Source organism: Mustelus asterias, chromosome 17, assembly GCF_964213995.1.
Source record: "Mustelus asterias chromosome 17, sMusAst1.hap1.1, whole genome shotgun sequence".
Lineage (NCBI taxonomy): Eukaryota > Metazoa > Chordata > Chondrichthyes > Carcharhiniformes > Triakidae > Mustelus > Mustelus asterias.
Window position 1 is genome coordinate 73,684,882 of NC_135817.1, and position 19,747 is coordinate 73,704,628.

The following is a 19,747-nucleotide window of genomic DNA, read 5'->3' on the forward strand; positions in this document are numbered from 1 at the left end:
ATCCCTGCTCTTGTATGCTAACCCTCTTGACATGAATGCTAACATTGCATTTGCTTTCCTAACTGCCGACTGAACCTGCACGTTAACCTTAAGAGAATCTTAAACACTGACTCCCAAGTCCCCCTGTGTTTCTGATTTCCTAAGTATTTCCCCATTTAGAAAATAGTCTATGCCTCCATTCCTCCTTCCAAAGTGGGTAACCTCACACTTTTCCACATTGTATTCCATCTGCCATTTCTTTGCCCACTTTCCTAACCTGTCCAAGTCCTTCTGCAGCCCCCTGCTTCCTCAATACTACCTGTCCCTCTACATATCTTTGTATCATCTGCCAACGTAGCAACAGTGCCTCCAGTTCCTTTCTCCAAATCGTTAACGTATATCGTGAAAAGTTGTGGTCCCAGCACTGACCCCTGAGGCACACCACTAGTTACTGGCTGCCATCCTGAGAAAGACCCCTTTATCCCCCCACTCTACCTTCTGCCAGTCAACCAATCCTCTATCCATGCCAGGATCTTGCCCTTAACACCATGTGCACTTAACTTATTTAATAGTCTCCTTTGCGGCACTTTATTAAAGGCCTTTTGGTAATCTAAATAAATCACGTCCACTGATTCTCCTTTAACTTCCTTGTTACCTCCTCAAAGAACTCTAACAGATTTGTCAGACATTACTTCCCCTTGACGAAGCCGTGCTGACTCAGTCCTATTTTATTGTGCACTTCCAAGTACTCTGCGATCTCATCTTTAATAATGGACTCTAAAATCTTGCCAGTGACCGAAGTCAGGCTAACCAGCCTATAATTTCCTGTCTGCTGCCTCCCTCCCTTCTTAAACAGCGGTGTTACATTAGCTACTTTCCAGTCCTCTGGTACCTTCCCTGCCTCCAGTGATTCCTGAAAGATCACCACCAATGCCTCCACGATTTCCTCGGCTATCTCTTTTAGAACCCTGGGGTGTAGTCCACCCGGTCCAGGTGATTTATCCACCTTCAGACCTTTCGGTTTCCCCAGAACCTTCTCCTTAGTGATGGCCACTACACTCACCTGTGCTCCTTGACTCTCCTGGAGCTCTGGCATCCCACTGGTGTCTTCCACCGTGAAGACTGATGTAAAGTAACTATTCAGTTCCTCTGCCATTTCTTTGTTTCCTATTATTACTTCTCCAGCCTAATTTTCCAGGATCCAATATCTATTTTTGCCTCTCTCTCACCTTTGATATATTGAAAATATCTCCTCCTATTTTCTTTTATATTACTCGCTAGCTTACACACATATTTCATTTCCCACTCCCCCATTGCTTTTTTTAGTTGTCCTCTGCTCGATTTTAAAGACTTCCCACTAATCCTTGCCACTTTGTCGGCTTTTTCTTTTGCTTTTATGCTGTCATTGATTTCCCTCATCAGCCACGGATGCCTCCCCCTCCCCCTAACATGTTTCCTCCTCCTTGAGATGAATTTCTGTTGTGCCTCCCGAATAACCCCCAAAAACTCCTACCATTGCTGTTCCACTGTCTTCCCTGCGAGGCTCCCTTTCCAGTCAACTCTGGACAGCTCCTCCCTCATGTCTTTGTAATTACCTTTATTTAATTGTAAAACCGTTACATCTGATTCCAGCTTCTCCCTCGCAAACTGCAGGGTAAATTCTATCGTATTGTGGTCACTGCTCCCGAAGGGTTCCTTCACCTTAAGTTCCCTAATCAAGTCCGTCTCATTACACATCACCAAATCCAGAATTGCCTGTTCCCTAGTAGACTCGGTCACAAGCTGCTCCAAAACACCATCTCTTGGATATTCCACAAATTCCTTTTCTTGGGATCCACTACCTACTTAATTTTTCCCGTCCACCTGCATATTGAAGTCCCCCATGATTATTGTAATATTGCCTTTTTATATGCCTTTTCTATCTCCTGATTTATTTTCTTCCCCACATCCTGACGACAGCTAGGGGGCCTGTACATAATTCCCATCAGGGTCTTTTTACCTTTGCAATTCCTCAACTCTACCCACAGAGATTCTACGCCTTCTGATCCTATATCGCTTCTTGCTATCGATTTAACTTCATTCCTTACTAACAATGCAACCCCACCCTCGTTGCCCATCTGCCTGTCCTTTCGATAGGAAGAAGTTTAATAACACCAGGTTAAAGTCCAACAGGTTTATTTGGTAGCAAAAGCCACACCGGCAAAACGCCGGCATCTCCACATCATGACTACTTTCGATAGGACACATATCCTTCGATATTTAGATCCCAGCCCTGATCCCCTTGTAGCCATGTCTCTGTAATGTCCACAATATTGTTCTGGTCCCAGCACGATTCAGATGAAGACCGTCCCATCGGAACAGGTCCCATCAGAACAGGTCCCCTCTTCCCCAATACTGGTGCCAATGTCCCATGAATTCATCCTCCCATGAATTCCATTCCTCCCACACCAATCTTTGAGCCATGCATATACCTCCTTAATCGTATTGACCCTGTGCCAATTAGCTCGTGGCTCAGGTAGTAATCCAGAGATTATTACCTTTTGTAGTTCTGCTTTTTAATTTAGCTCCTAGCTGTTCATACTCCCTGAGCAGAACCTTTGTTCCTGTTCTATCCATGTCATTGGTACCTATGTGGACCACAACAACTGGATCTTTACCCTCCCACTCCCAAGTTCCTCTGCAGCCCAGGTGAAATATCCCGAACCCGAGCACCAGGCAGGCAACACAACCATCAGGATTCTCGATCCTGGTCACAGAGAACAGTGTCAATGCCCCTAATTATACTATCCCCAATTACGACTACATTTCTTTTCTTTTTTTGCACTTTAGCCAGTTTGCTCATCCTCCCCGCAGTACCCATTCCTGTCCACACAGGGAGCAAGAATCTCGAAACTGTTGGACGGGTTCAGGGACTGAGGCTCCTGCAATCCTACCTCCTGGATCCATCTACCAACCTCACTCTCAGCCACACCCTCGTGTCCCTGGCCAAATTCAAGGTATTTAATCTAAGGGGTGTGACTGCTCCTGGAACACAGTGTTCAGGTATCTCTCCCCCTCCCTGATGTGCCACAGCGTCCGAAGCTCAGAATCCAGCTCATCAACCCAGAGTTCCTCGAGCAACCAACACTTGCTACAGATGTGCTCACTGAGGACCACAATGGGGCCCACCAGCTCCCACATCATGCATCACCTGACCCTCCGTCTCTAATTTAGTTTTTAATTTGGGTTTTAAATTTTATTTAAACTTTTGTTTATTATGTATCTCCTTATTGCCTCAGTCTCAACGCAATTTCTAACCAGTAATTTAAATGAATTTTCAAATTTAGCACAGCTCCCTGTTAGCCAATCAAATCACAGCCCTCCTGTGATGTCACTTTAAAGTTAGTCCAAACTCTCTCAGTTTGAGAGAATCAAGGGTAGCCCTTACTTAAAAATCAGCACTGTCCCTTGTGGCCTCTGCCTATTTCCACCCAACTCCCTGTTTCCACTCAACTCCAAAAGCACTCCTCACGTATCCAGGCAGCACTCGCCGTGCAGACAGAGCAGCACTTACAGTTGGTTCAGTCAAATTTCTGGTCAGTGGTGACCCCTGCAATCCCACAATCATGTTGTTGATGATGAAGAAATATAGCAATGGAGTTAAATGTCAAGGGGAGGTGGTTAGATTCTCTCTTGTTCAAAATAGTTCTTGCCTGATGCTGGTGTCAGCTCATGCTGAACATTGTCCTGAACCTGTTGCATGCAGGTGTGTGCTGCTTCATTATTTGACGAGTAGGGTATGAAACTGAACACTGCTATCATCAGCTAACATCTGACCTTGCCATAAGACATGGGAGCAGAATTAGGCCACTCGGCCCATCGAGTCTGCTCCACCATTCAATCATGGCTGATTTTTTTTCTCATCCCCATTCTCCTGCCCTTTCCTCATAACCCCTGATCCCGTTATTAATCAAGAACCGATCTATCTCTGTCTTAAAGACACTCAATGACCTGGCCTCCATAGCCTTCTGTGGCAAAGAGTGCCACAGATTCACCACACTCTGGCTGAAGAAATTCCTCCTCATATCTCTTTTAAAGGATCGTCCCTTTAGCCTGAGGTTGTGCCCTCTGGTTCTAGTTTTTCCTACTAGTGGAAACATCCTCTCCATGTCCACTCTATCCAGGCCTTGCAGTATCCTGTAAGTTTCAATAAGATCCCCCCTCATCCTTCTAAACTCCAACGAGTACAGACCCAGAGTCCTCAACTTTTCCTCATACGACAAGCTCTTCATTCCAGGGATCATTCGTGTGAACCTCCTCTGGACCCTTTCCAAGGCCAGCACATCCTTCCTTAGATATGGGGCCCAAAACTGCTCATAATACTCCAAATGGAGTCTGACCAGAGCCTTATACAGCCTCAGAAGTACATCCCTGCTCTTGTATTCTAGCCCTCTTGACATGAATACTAACATTGCATTTGCCTTCCTAATTGCCGACTGAACCTGCACGTTAACCTTAAGAGAATCTTAAACAATGACTCCCAAGTCTCTTTGTGCTTCTGATTTCCTAAGCATTTTCCGATTTAGAAAATAGTCTATGCCTCCATTCCTCCTTCCAAAGTGCATAACCTCACACTTTTCCACATTGTATTCCATCTGCCATTTCTTTGCCCACTCTCCTAACCTGTCCAAGTCCTTCTGCAGCCCCCTGCTTCCTCAATACTACCTGTCCCTCTACATATCTTTGTATCATCTGCCAACGTAGCAACAGTGCCTTCAGTTCCTTTCTCCAAATCGTTAACGTATATCGTGAAAAGTTGTGGTCCCAGCACTGACCCCTGAGGCACACCACTAGTTACTGGCTGCCATCCTGAGAAAGACCCCTTTATCCCCCTCTCTGCCTTCTGCCAGTCAACCAATCCTCTGTCCATGCTAGGATCTTACCCTTACGATGTGGGGAAAGTCACTAAAGCAACTGAAGGTGGTTGGACCTTGGACATTGCAATGTTTTAAGGCCCAGATGATTGACCTCTAAAAGCCACAAGTCTTCCTCTGTGCTAAGTATGACTCCAGCTACTGGAGAGCATTACCCTAGCTCCCATTGACAATTTTACTCATGCTCTTTAATGTTTCAAGTTTACTTTTTAGTTGAGTGTCGCAAAATCAGATTTGTCCCACCTTTTGTGGAAAGGGCATAGCTGGGAAATGTTCCACAATGCCAGTTTCATAGTTGCACTGGAACAGCTTGACTAAGGATGCTGCTAATTCTGGTGCACAAGTCTTCAGTACTACAGCTGGGATGTTGTCAAAGCCCATCATCTTGGTTGTATCCAGTATGCTTAGCCATTGTTTGATATGGAGTGAGTGGTAATGGCTGGAGTGTGTCCATTGTGATGCTACAGAACTGTCATGAAGGCTGAGATGGGTCATCGACTCGACACATTTGGCTAAAGGTGGTTAAAGCACTGCAGCCTTGTCTTGCACTGATGTGCTGGGCTTCATTAAGGATTGGGAAGTTTGTGGATCCTATTCCTTTTGTTTAATTGTCCACCATTCGGAACTGGATGTGGCAGGTCTGGATATGGGATCAAATGAGTCATGAATGAATGTAGGTGGCACTCAATTCAATGCAATATACTGTAAAGGACCAAAAACTCCAAGGTATATTATGAAGTTGACCTGGACCCTAACTTTTACATTTCATCTTGGTATTAGGGTGAGCATAAGGTGTTTCACCCCAGGTATGATTCCAGTGGCCCACTAGGAGCTTTTATTAAAACAAACTTTATTCAAGCACACAGTTAGAATTTAACAGAATTAGCATAACTTTTACCAATTAAAATTCTTAACCATGTCAAAATTTAATTCTTACCAGCTAGCTATCTCTACTGTTTTAATTTAGCAGTGTCTCCACATAAGCATAAATCCCTTCTTCAGAACCAGTTAGCACAGAAAACCAAATATGCTTGCGTGGCAATGAGATTTCTGGCCTTTTAACACCTTTGAAGAGTGAGACAGACAGACACTTGTCCTCTAATTTTCATGCAGCAACTTCAACTTCCAGAGAAAGCCCCCCCCCCAACCTGCAAAGCCCTCCTTTCTTACATCTCGGGGCTAGTGCCAAAATTGGGAGAACTGTCTCAGACTTGTCAAGCAACAGCCTGACGTCGTAATACTCATGGAATCATATCTTACAGATAACACCCCAGACACCCCCATTGCTATCCCTGGATATGTCCTGTCTCACCAGCAGGACAGACCCAGCAGAGATGGCGGCACAGTGGTATACAGTCGGGAGGGAATTGCCCTGGGAGTCCTTAACATTGACTCTGGACCCCATGAAGTCTCATGGATTCAGGTTAAACATGGACAAGGAAACCTCTTGTTACCACGTACCGTCCTCCTCCGGCTGATGAATCAGTATTCCTCCATGTTGAGCAACACTTGGAGGAAGCACAGAGGGTGGCAAGGGCGCAAAATGTATTCTGGGTGGGGGATTTCAATGTCCATCACCAAGAGTGGCTCGGCAGCAGCACTACTGATCAAGCTGGTCAGGTCCTAAAGGATATAACTGCTAGACTGGGTCTGCAACAAGTGGTGAAGGAACCAACGAGAGGAAATAACACACTTGATCTCATCCTCGCCAATCTGCCGGCTGCAGATGCATCTGTCCATGACAGTGCCGATAAGAGTGACCACCGCACAGTCCTTGTGGAGATGAAGTCCCGCCTTCACATTGAGAATAACCTCCATCGTGTTGTGTGGCACTATCACCGTGCTAAATGGGACAGACTTTGAACCGATCTAGCAACTCAAGACTGGGCATACATGAGGCGCTGTGGGTCATCAACAACAGTGGAATTGTACTCTAGCATAATCTGCAACCTCGTGGCCCAGCATATTCCCCACCCAACCATTGCCATCAAGCCCGGGGATCAACTCTGGTTCAATGGAAAGTGCAGGAGAACATGTCAGGAGGATCTCCAGGTATATCTAAAAAATGAGGTGTCAACCTGGTGCAGCTACCAAACAGGACTACTTGCATGCCAAACAGCAAGTGATAGACAGAGCTAAGCGATCCCACAACCAACGGATCAGATCTAAATTCTGCAGTCCTTCCACATCCAGTCGTGAATGGTGGTAGACAGTTAAAAAACTCACTGGAGGAGGAGGCTCCACAAATATCCCCATCCTCTGATGGAAGAGCCCAGCACATCAGTGCAAAAGATAAGGCTGAAGTATTTGCAGCAATCTTCAGCCAGAAGTGCCGAGTGGATGATCCATCTCGGCCTCCGCCAGTGGTCCCCAGCATCTCAGATGCCAGTCTCCAGCCAATTCGATTTGCTCCATGTAATATCAAGAAACGGTTGGAGGCACTGAATGCTGCAAAGACAATTGGCTCTGATAACATTCCAGAAATAGTGTCGAAGTCTTGTGCAGCAGAACTTGCCGTTCCCCTAGCCAAGCTCTTCCAGTACAGTTACAACACTGGCATCTACCCACCAATGTGGAAAATTGCCCAGGTATGTCAAGTACACAAAAAGTAGGACAAATCCAACCCAGCCAATTATCGCCCAATCAGTCTACTGTCGATCATCAGTAAAGTGATGGAAGGGATCATCAACAGTGTTATCAAGCAGCACCTGCTCAGCAATAACCTGCTCAGTGATGCCCAATTTGGGTTTTGCCAGGGTCACTCAGCTCCTGATCTCATTACAGCCTTGGTTCAAACATGGACGAAAGAGCTGAATTCCAGAGGTGAGGTGAGAATGACAGCCCTTGACTTCAAGGCACCATAGTGAAACTGGAATCAATGAGTATTTGGCGTGAGCTCTCTGGTTGGAGTCATGTCTGGTACATAGGAAGATGGTTGTGGTTGTGAAGGGTCAGTCATCTCAGCTCCATGATATCTCGGCAGGAGTCCCTCAGGGTAGTGTCCTAGGCCTAACAATCTTCAGCTGCTTCATCAATGACCTTCCCTCCGTCATAAGCTCAGAAGTGGGGATGTTCGCCAACGATTGCACTATGTTCAGCACCATTCATGACGACTCAGTTACTGAAGCAATACATGTTCAAATGCAACAAAATCTGGCCAAATCCAGACTTGGGCTGACAAGTGGCAAGTAATGTTCACACCACACACATGCCAGGCAATGACCATCACCAGTAAGAGACATTCTAACCACTGCCCCTTGACATTCAATGGTGTAACCATCACTGAATCCCCCACTGTCAACATCCTTGGGGTTACCATTGACTAGAAACTCAACTGGACTCGCCACATAAACACAGTGGCTACAAGAGCAGGTCAGAGGCTAGGAATACTGCGGTGAGTAACTCACCTCCTGACTCCCCAAAGCCTATCCACCATCTATATGGCACAAGTCAGGAGTGTGATGGAATACCCCCCACTTGCCTGGATGGGTGCAGCTCCAACAACACTCAAGAAGCTTGACACCATCCAGGACAAAGCAGCCTGCTTGATTGGCACCACATCTACAAACATTCAATCCCTCCACCACTGATGCTCAGTAGCAGCAGTGTGTACTATCTACAAGATGCACTGCAGCAATTCACCAAAGATCCTTAAACAGCACCTTCCAAACCCATGACCAGTTCCATCTAGAAGGACAAGAGCAGCAGATAAATGGGAACACCACCACCTGCAAGCCTCTCATCATCCTGATTTGGAAATATATCACTGTTCCTTCGCAGTCGCTGGTCAAAATCCTGGAATTCCCTCCCTAATGGCATTGTGGGTCAACCCACATGGACTGCAGCGATTCAAGAAGGCGGCTCACCACCACCACCACCACCACCACCTCAAGGGCAAGTAGGGATGGGCAATAAATGCTGGCGATGCCCATGTTCCACAAATGATTTTTTTTTAAAATGCTGCAGCAGTAACAAAACCGTGCTGCTGTATATAGGCAGGACGACTCTGATAAGACAAACTGCTACAACATCCTGCACAAAAAAAAAATGACCTTTGACCGAAGTTGTTACCTAGTTTTAGATTCCACTGTGGCGCCCTCTCTTCTACCGAGTAATCTCAAGATGAGATTTCTATATATATATATACACACAATATATATATCTAGGTTCCTTTGAGTTTCGGATGACCAGATTTTATTGAGACTTTGGAAAACACCATTTACGTATTGCTTCTGCCTGTGAAATGCATTCCCCTCTGCAAAATTCAGGAGGTAATAACCATAATTTGCTGTAATCAGTGTTGGAGCATGTTGCAATGAGAGCGTTTCTGATATGACCACATGGCAATCCTTTCCTGCCCTGCTATAAAGGTAGCTGCAACTTAGTATGCCACCTGGTGTAAAAAATATCCACATTACAACCTCTGATATTAAAAGAATGAGTTTAAAAGCTGCATATTTGAAACAAAGTTCCCACACCTCATTCATAGCAGTAATATTGCATGTTGTTTTCATCATGTAGATTGTAGAAATATATGCTGAGGATAGATATACATTGATTTACAGCTACTTTAAAATTTGATTTTCATGTCTTAAGGTCAGGCTTTTAACTTATTTTTAGATTTTTGAAAGATATTTTATTAATTCCTTTTACAGAGTTTTTACTTTCTAATAACTTTTATTTCAGTGCAAAACAATTGGTGCGTGGTGAACCAAATGTTTCTTATATCTGCTCACGGTACTACAGGGCGCCGGAGTTGATCTTTGGTGCCACGGATTATACCTCCAGTATAGGTGAGTTTTTTGTTATTTTTGTTTTAAGGTATTTGGGTGTTGGTTGACTTTACATGTGTCATCAAACCTTTTCAACAAGTAGCCTTCAAGCTTCCTGCACCATGACTGTTGTGTATTTCCTGTTGCTCACACCTCGTGCTGCAACCCTTTGAATCTGATTCATTCTTGGGAGTGTCAGCTCAAAGAACCAGTGGAATGAGGCAGCATTAGTAACTCGCTTGCCAGTAACTGGATGAATGGCTCATAGCATGGGTGGAGTTAAATGGCTAAGCATGTCGATGAACCTTGAACAAGACACTATGGAAGATTTCCATCAGGGCACTTAATATTTTAATCTGGGAATGTGATGGGCATTATGTATCTAGTTTAGTTGCACAAGAACCCTGCTCACTATAAGGCAGTTGTAAATTTGTTTCTCAAGGAAGCAAAAGGTCATTATAAGGGGCATGTTGATGCAGTTTTCTTAAAAAAAATGTTTCTGTTCATGTTCTCGAGTAACTTTCTTTTAGTGATGGACAGTAGAATCCAAGGCCTTGCTGTGGAATTCATGGTACTAATTTCCATTTAGGTTTCTGACCCAATTTTCTGCTCTTTTGGGGTTTTGCCACTGGCATGGATTTGTATTTGTTCAGGTCTAATTTAGGGAATAAATGTAGGGTAATAAGTTGCTGAATAATTTGTGATGTTATAGCCACTTGTCAAAGAATATTCATCATATGCAGCATTTTGAAACCTAAAACCTGCAGAACAAGCTGTATGTGAAAGTACTATAGTCTGACATGCCAAGAACAGTTGGACCTAGAGCTGTCTCTTTGGATACAAGCTGAAAGTTAGATCTGAAAATGTGCCTGTGCATTGCCCTTTCTTCCAGTGTCATGTTATGTCCAAGAAACCTCCAATTCCTTTTGAGAAATGCCCAAAGTTAACATGGGTGGAAATCAATATAAATAATCTGAACTTTTAGACGATACATTGCGTACTGAAGGAGAGACATTTTAATTTTGAACTCGCCTAATTGGACACTGCATGTTTATAAACCTGCAGTTGGATGTGTTTTCAATTTTGGTTGCGACTTACTATGCAATAAAAATCCATTTAAAGAATCAAGATATAGAACATGTCTCAGTGAAGCTAAACTGAAAAATTGCAATTAAGCACCATAAAACCCTTTCCATTTGTGCCTGGTAATCTGGTCACGTTGTTGGAATTCAATCTGATGAAGGGTTTGTTGGATGGATGTTAAAAATCCAAGAGACTTGACTCAATTATGGCCAAATTTCTGCCATCTCTCAAGCAGTTTTTCACCAGGTTACCCTTTTGGGTACAAATCTGGAGCAAACTTAGCTGTTTAGCTCAAGAGATCACCTCTGAGGATTGGATGTATTTCTTCCCATATATGTTTGAGCGTTTTTGAAAATTAAAATTCGGCAATTTCCTTAATCTCCAAAAGACTGGAAGACCTAATTTCAAGTGTTTGATGTTATTTAGCAATGTTAGTTGCAAGCTACAGACAGGAGCCGGCTGTGACCCCTGACTGGCTCATTCACTTCAATGGGAGGAGCACTTCAGATGGGCCTGGGTATCAATCTAGTGCTGCTGATCAATTTTAAAAAAAACGTTATCGCAGGTACTGCCGCAAACTCAACCGCTATAGTATTTACCAGTCTGGCAGCGCAGGATAGATGTCAAACTGATCAGAAATGTTGCTTCTTGTACAATGGCTGAGGCGGGAAAGAGATCTGAAATTTGTGCCAGAAAATGGTCTAGTTTTCGGATGGAGATTTGAGATTGTGGATCTCTATTGTAGCTGCTTTGGATGTTAGTTAAACAGCATTACTTTTTTTTTCACCTAGACCTTAAAGTTTGTTGTACTAAAGTCAGGCCACAGGATAGCTTCGCTCATAATTCTTCAACTTTTTTCTACTGATTTTTTTTTCTCTACTACTTTTTTCTCCCTGGAAAAACGGAGGATGAGGGGCAACCTAATAGAGGTGTATAAAATTTTGAAGGGCAAAGATAGGGTGAACAGTGGGAAGTTTTTTCCCAGGTCGGAGGTGACGAACACAAGGGGTCACGGATTCAAGGTGAGGGGGGGGCAAGGTTCAACACAGATGTCAGGGGGATGTATTTTACACAGAGGGTGGTGGGGGCCTGGAATGCACTGCCAAGCAAGGTGATTGAGGCGGACACGCTGGGATCGTTTAAGACTTATCTAGATAGCCACATGAACAGACTGGGAATAGAGGGATACAAACGAATGGTCTAGTTGGGCACATGAGCGGCGCAGGCTTGGAGGGTCGAAGGGCCTGTTCCTGTGCTGTATTGTTCTTTGATAGTAAATTTATGAAGCAGCGTTGAGCGATATCGTTTTTTTCAGAGTAGTGTTAAGAGATATCATTTTTTCAGTGTAAGCATTGACATTGCTTCAAAGTAAATCGAATGAAGTAAAGTTTATTTATTAATCACAAGTAAGGCTTACATTAACATTGCAATGAAGTTACTGTGAAATTCCCCTGGTAAATACTGGTTAAGTTCACTTCAAAAAAGATGATGTTATTTTGGCATTGCTTTTAAAATTAACTGCTTATCTTGATTTCACCTCCATAGATGTATGGTCAGCTGGTTGCGTGTTAGCAGAGCTATTGCTAGGACAGCCCATCTTCCCTGGTGACAGTGGTGTTGATCAGCTGGTAGAAATTATTAAGGTAGGATGTCATTTTCTAAATACTTAAACCTTTTGTGTATTTAATGGTCTATTTCATGATCGTTTTACCTCTCTGTAAGCTTTCTCTCTTTCCGACAGCCTACTCAACTATGTTGCTTCAGCAAAGAAAGCATTGGCTTTAAACTTATTGCAGCACTGGTTTGCAAAAATCTGATTATTCAGCTTGACAGTGATGGTGGATAAAAATAATTCACTGCTCATCACTTTGAAAAACACATTTTCTGCCAGTTCATTCAGCTTTTCCAATCTTGACACTACTTGGAGCCTTGAGGTAGTTCTCAATTGCCTTAAAATCAGCGATTTACTTTGCATGCATGGATGTACACTTCCTGAAAATTGTTTAAGCCAAATGATTTTCTGCCCAATTATGCCATGTGGAAGCAACTCTTTCTGTTGAGAACTGAGCTCCTTGTGCATTTGAATGAGTTACTTATGATCAAAATGGAAATGTGATAATCAGTAGATGATCCCAACCTTCTGATATTGCTCTTTGTACATGGTTGAACTTGTTTCAAAGAATGGGGCCATACCTATGGTTGGTAATCTAACATCCTTATGGATAATTACTGAAAACTGCATCATTACAATGTAGTGACCAATTTTCATATACTAATTGCACAACACTTGAGAGCATGTTGAACATTAGTGTTCAACATGTTGCTAATTGTATCATCTAATGAATTGTATTCTTGTATAATAGTTCATCAGATTATACAATACATGAGATTTATTACATGTTTGCTTCCAGGTCCTGGGAACGCCAACAAGGGAGCAAATCAGAGAGATGAATCCCAACTACACTGAGTTCAAATTCCCACAGATCAAGGCACACCCTTGGACTAAGGTAAGCAAAAGAAAGTTATTTCGGCAGTAGCACCAAGCCTCATTTATTAGCAACCCCAGTCGGGGATGATGCTTAACACTAGAGCTTGGGAATCTGACACTAGACGCTGTGATGAAAAGCTTTTTTGACCCCTAATAAATAGAATTTTAAATAAAACCTCTCCGAGTAGCATAGACCTATATTTAGTTGCCAGTTCCCTTTCCTGCCTGATGCTCTATTAAGGAGATAAAATCTTCATTAAACTTAAATAATTGCTTTCAGATACTAGAAAAGAAAATTTGTGTTAGCTATTAATCCTTGTATTGTAAATTGGGAATGATCTAAGTTTGCATTCCTTAATTTTTTTTCTGTTTAGCAGATTTTATTTATCATACTTTATATTAGTATCAAACTGGTACTATGCAACATATGAAACTTTAAGAGCTTGAGCATTAAGCACATTTTAGGTCTTGTGCAATTGCAAATTATTGTACATGGAGCTTTTTGAAAACCACTTAATAAATTTATTGCTCATTAAGTTAAAGGTTTCACTGTTGGGTCTTTCCAGTCTGGCCCATTGTTTGAACTATGAGCTGCTGGGTTGAGAACCACTCACTATAGAGTAAAGCTCCTTCTATCCAGTCTCAATAATATCATGCAGATGCTTGCATAACATTTTCCTTTTCCGCTTCTGATATGACCCTCTAGCTGACTAAGTTTTGGATGCATGGCAAATACAACCTGAATTAAACTTGCCTAAGTTAATTTTACTTGGCATTCTTAACTGACAAAGGGATGAAGAGGAGAAGAAATCATTGTGCCTATTACCTAAACTAGATTCAAACTTGGATTGCTGCCATCAACTCCGCAACCACCCGGGCGGCACAGTAGTTAGCACTGCTGCCTCACAGCGCCAGGGACCTGGGTTCGATTCCCAGCTTGGGTCACTGTGTGTGCAGAGTTTGCATGTTCTCCCCGTATCTCTGTGGGTTTCCTCCGAGTGCTCTGGTTTCCTCCCACACTCCAAAGATGTGTGGGTTAGGTGGATTGGCCATGATAAATTGCCCCTCAGTGTCAGGATAAATATGTAGGTTAATAGGGCCTGAGTGAGATTGTGATCATTGCAGACTCGATGGTCTGAACTGTTTCCTTCTGGAGTGTAGGGATTCTATGATTCACTCACATTCAAAGACATCAGAATAGATTTGCAAACAATTTTTCATTGAATCCAAAAGCTTTTCTAAAGCACAGCATGCTAACAACAACTATGAAGCAGAACATTGTCATACACATTTTTAGAACATATAATAGAGTTTGCCTTTTGAGTGGGTGGGAGCAGCGTTGGGGTTGAACAGACTACAATTGCACAGTGCCACAAACCACCAAAGACCTCAAGTGAATCCACTAAAAGATCACCTATTCTTCATGTGTGTGCTTCCTTCTCCCTTGTGTAAAAGAAGATTGTGATGAGTTAATACATACGCCAGCTTGAGTGCATGTAAAAGGGATGAGGTACTAATTGAGTTAGGGTGCCTAGAAGAGTAAGTAAAGGAAAAAATTGTGAAAGTGAGACAGACAACTGTGAGATAGTGAGTGAGCACTACAGTGTGCATCTCAGAAGGTGAGCGAAGATGAATGAGTATGTCGGTGATAATAAAAGTAATGAACTGGGAGACATGCAACAACCTACAGCAGGCTACAGTCTCAGGAGTTTCCTTCTCAAATACCTCACTCGTTCTCCCACTCATGGCTGAGGTGGGAGAACGTTCAGTTCTTAGAAATTGGTAAGTACTGTCTGATGGCTTGGATAATATACAAGACTTCGCTTCAGCTAAATTACAAAAAACTAGTTTGAGTTGTTTTGTGGCTCATATAGTGAAATAGTATTGGTGTGGTTTCACAACTTTTATAATGAATTGATGTTATTTACCCTTGTGTTGTCTAGTTCTTACAATTTTGTCCACTATTTTATATTACTTACTGTAAATATTCCTTCTCCTCATTCTACATGTTCAAATTTGACACCAGATTATGTAGGTAGTATTCATTTTTTTTGTCTTAATTGGAAACTCAAATCACTGCACAGAGTCCTCCGCCACTGTGTATTGGCATGTAAAAATTGAACTTTGATTTCCAATCCAATCCAGCTGTTAATGAATTCCACTTAAAACATGGACACTTGAATTTGAGATCTTCGAATTGTCCACCGGTAATATTCTGTCACTCATCCTAAAGCATGCCAAAAATTCTCAAGTTAAGTTCAAGTATTTAATGATAGAACAGATAAGTTCTTCATCTTGTAACTATGGAAGATATTACAATCTAATCGCTAGTAATCAAATTAATACCACATACGAAGCATAAGACTTTCAAATAACACGGTTATTAATAGTGGTTTTGTGGTACAGAACTTGAGGATTGCTGAAAAATGGACGTCAAAGTTTTTCGCCATGCATAAATTAGGACATTACTCAAGTATACCAATACAAGGGGAAAGCAACAATTTATACTGTATGAGAAGAAGTGCTAATCGTTTGGCAAGTAGGCACTGGTAGAGATGTTGTCCTGGAGAATGCACCAGGTGACTGATAGTTAACTTGAAATTTAAACCAGGCATTTTGACCCTTACTGCCCAGAGCAATGACTTGGTGAAACGCTGTCCATTATTTGTTTAGCTGAAACAGGCACGATGTGTGTGCGTCTTCTTTCTGTCTGCAAAAAACAGTGCCTTGCATATTAATATGTGAGCCCAGTCTAGCTCAGACTACCCTGGAAGGGCAAGGTATCTTAAAAAAATTTGAGCAACAGGTGAAGCTATCTGTTTGACACTGCTACCATGCAGTCGCAACACGAGTGGCATTCACCACTAACAGGATGCCGCTGTCAAGCCAAAAAGACTTTCTGCCTATCACACAAATGAGTAATGTGGCATATGAATTACAGTGCCAGTGTATTGCTGGGTATGTAGGCAGTACATCCCAAAGGCTGGTGGATTGCATCAAACAGTATGTCCCTTCCGCTGTTTGCAACGGGCAAGGTGCAAGCTTTACCCAAACAGCCTGTGCTTACAAAACTCAAAAGACAGGGTCCAACATTAGATGTGATTCTGCGATTGGACAATATTTGCCAAATCTTCAATGTGCTAAGAATTACGCTGACAACCAATTTAAGATTGTCAGTCGAGCTTGCAGTGTGGCATATTTGCGTGTACTGGGGCTATGTATATTAATACATAGGACCATGTTCTTTGCAGACAAAAAGAACATGTATGAACATTGCACCTGTTTCAACTAAACAAAATAAGCGACTGCCATTCACCAGTTAATTCCTCAGGGCAATGCATTGGCTGATCGAGGTCAAGCTGCCTGTAACTTCCAAACAATGCTTGGCAGTTAATTGTCAGTCACCTGATGCATTCTCCATGCCAAAACCTCCACTGATCAGAGGCTGCCTGCATACCAATCAGCACTTTCTTCTCATACAGTATAAATTGTTGTTTTCCTCTTTAATGTTGGCATTCTTGTGTAGTGTCCTGATGGGTGCAAGACGTGTACCGAACTTTTACCAATTCTCTTAAGAACCCAAAGCACAGAATGAGGAAGGACAATGTGACCTATCAAGTCCTTTCAATTTGGGCTCATTCTGTAGTTTGCCATAATATTTATCTTTACCAAGCTGTTGAAGTTTGATACAAATCGGCAGGAACGATGGTTTTATATTCAAGTATATGAAAGAAGTCTAGAAATTCTGTATTGGATCTATTTGGACCTATTTGTTTTTTGTGACCTTCCTTTTTAAAAAAAAAATCCAAGCTCATTGTAGCCTTACTTCATCAGTGTTTAGAAACTGTATATTCCAGTAGAGCCATCTCATTTAATTAAACATGAAGATAAACCCAGTGTTCGTGCATAAATTGATAGGAGCTTTTTCAGCTTGGGAAATTTTGATGTCATGGGTATGGTTTTTCATATTCTTTGAATGTAGTTCAACCTCCACATACTGTTAGTTTTCTGTATGGCCGAGTTATATCGTTGGCCGTCTTATTTGTCTGTACAGTTAACTTCCTGTCATTGTTCAGCTGGTTTCCATGATGCCACATACTTTCAAAAGCTGAGGTAAACATCTAAATTGAGTTGCGGTCACCAAGGTAATGGAGGACTGCAGTATTGGTTCACTGGGCACATTGCAGCCAAGTTGAATCCTGTAAATATTGAATGGTCACACAGACAGTCCCACCTGAGTGCTGATTGCCCTGATGTTTCTATCCTTGTCCACTGGACATTCCCTCCTGTCTTCAAACCTACAGCTTCAACAGAGTTCAGCTAATTCAAGAATTGAAAGTAGGAACTTCCTTTAGCTCCGTACCAACAACAACAGCATAAACCATAGGAGAAGAAATTGGGGCAGGTGAGGTAGGATTTGGAGAATGCCCTAAAGGAGAATGATGAAGCAGAGAAAACAATGGCTTTGATCTTCCTAGTGTTTAATTGAAGGAAATTTCACATCAGGAACTGGGTGTCATCATTGTTTGTAACTAAATTGTTTTTGGATATTGTCACTGAGTGGCAGCATGTAAATCAACAATAGATGGGTCCAAGGCTACAAGAAGAAAAACTTTTGGAGTAGATTCACTTGCTGTGACATGGATAAACCAGACAAAGTTACATTCTGCTGGTCAGAGGAGTGACATTTCAGGTGAATGGTTTGGTCAGCTGTGTCAAAGGTTACAGATGGGTTGAAAGGTGAAGACGGAGAATGCATCAGTCATTTGAGAGGACCATTTATTTATTGTAGCAAGGGCAGAAACCTTAATCGAAGAGATTCAAACATGGAGTTGTTGAAAGCTTGTCACAGATTTTGGGACGTGACCACTCTTTGGGGGAACAAAGATATCTGGGATGATGGAGTGGTAGTTTAAAAGGTGTTTTGAGGGGACGGGGTGATACTGGAAGATTTGAAAGGAAGGGTACAAATTCTGAGGCGAGAATAGTTATCAATATGAACTAACATGGGAGTTAGGAAAGGAAGTTGAGTGGTCAGTAGTTCAGTGGAAATAAAGTTGAAGCTGTGAAAGCGAGTTTTGTGGACATGATGAGCTTAGAGAACATGAAGGGAGTTGGGGGAAAGATGCGAGTCCTTGGCAAGAGAAGGGGGCACCTTGGGAGATGTTTGGCTTAGCAGACATTTGGAGGCGAGGGATGTGACAAGGCAGCTGAACATATGGTCTTCACGTTAGTGATCAAGCAGTTTATTACCTCTCTGCACTTGTTAGTTTGAGGGTAGAAGAGGTAGGGGAGAGGAGATTGAGGAGCTGGTTATAAGTGGGGGGAAAAAGCAGCTGGGCATTATCTTTACTTTCCAGGGTGCTCCTGGAAAGCCTTGGAGTTTGGGCACACAACAGCAAGGCTTGCTATGGTCCAGCTAAATCTGGCGAAGAATGGCTCAACCATTTATGCACAATATGCGTTCAACTTTGCATTCTTAGAATATACAGGAAGTCCCAGTGGAGGCCGTATTAAGGGAGATTATCAAGTTCGGAGAGACCAAGTTTAACTGAGGACAATTGCTCCTAGTTGGTGATGAAGTGTAGTTGAGAGGTTGGTAGCTTAGAGTATTGTAGTGAATAAAATGCTACAGGTTAGACAGCGCAGTTGCAAGTGACTTGCAGGAAATATGTTTTTCAGTGGGGGACGCAGAAGGAAACTAGATTAAACATGAAGGGATCTTATTGATGCAGGATACAAAAGTGGTCAGAGATACCACAGCATGTGTAAATATGTAGATGTTAATTGTGACAGGGATATCATCCCAATGTCTTTACAGCTCACTTGAATGATTGTTCATTTGCATGTGGATGTTGACTGCAATTCAGGAATGGGAAAGCCATACCAGTGATATAATATTTCATCTCTTCTGGGATGTTTGACCTCAGTAGGTTTGCAGACTTCTATAACTGCCCTCAAGTGTATGGACATGGGACTAAAAGAAGAATTCTTGAACGACAATTTAACATAAACTTTTGAAGTTTTGATTTGATCTGGGATATGGACCTTCAGCATTTATTGCCCAACCTTAATTACCCTTGAGAAGGCGAAGATGAGCTCCCGCCTCAACGTTGTAACCTGTGGTGAAGGGACACCCATGGTGCTGTTAGGGAGGAAGTTCCAGGATTCTTACCCAGTGATGATGAACAGTAAAAAAGCTCTGAATTAAGATGGTGTATGACTTGGAGAGGTTGTGTTCTCATGTTCTCGCTGCCTTTGTCTCTCTTGAAGGTAGAGGTCATAAATTTGGAAAGTGCTGTCAAAGTAGCCTTAGCAAGTTGCTATAGTGGACCCTGTTGGCTTTCCACACTGCAGCCAAGATGTGCCAGGAGTGGAGAGAATGAATATTCAGGGTGCTTGAGGTGCCAGTCAAGCACATTGCTTTGTCCTGGATAGTGTGGAGCTTCACCTATTCTGGAGATATTCCATCATGCCCTAGTCTTTGGCATATAGTTGGTGGCTTTATTTTG

The 19,747-nt window shown here is 42.6% G+C and overlaps 1 protein-coding gene across 1 annotated transcript in view; it reads left to right on the plus strand.

The window, feature by feature from the left end:
- The window catches only part of gsk3ba (glycogen synthase kinase 3 beta, genome duplicate a), a 142,875-nt gene that overhangs the window by 105,624 nt on the left and 17,504 nt on the right, over positions 1–19,747 (plus strand). The window contains exons 6-8 of the mRNA XM_078232977.1: positions 9,579–9,685; positions 12,293–12,390; positions 13,159–13,254. Of these exons, the coding sequence (XP_078089103.1) occupies positions 9,579–9,685; positions 12,293–12,390; positions 13,159–13,254 (301 nt within the window). The remainder of the gene's footprint in view (positions 1–9,578; positions 9,686–12,292; positions 12,391–13,158; positions 13,255–19,747) is intronic.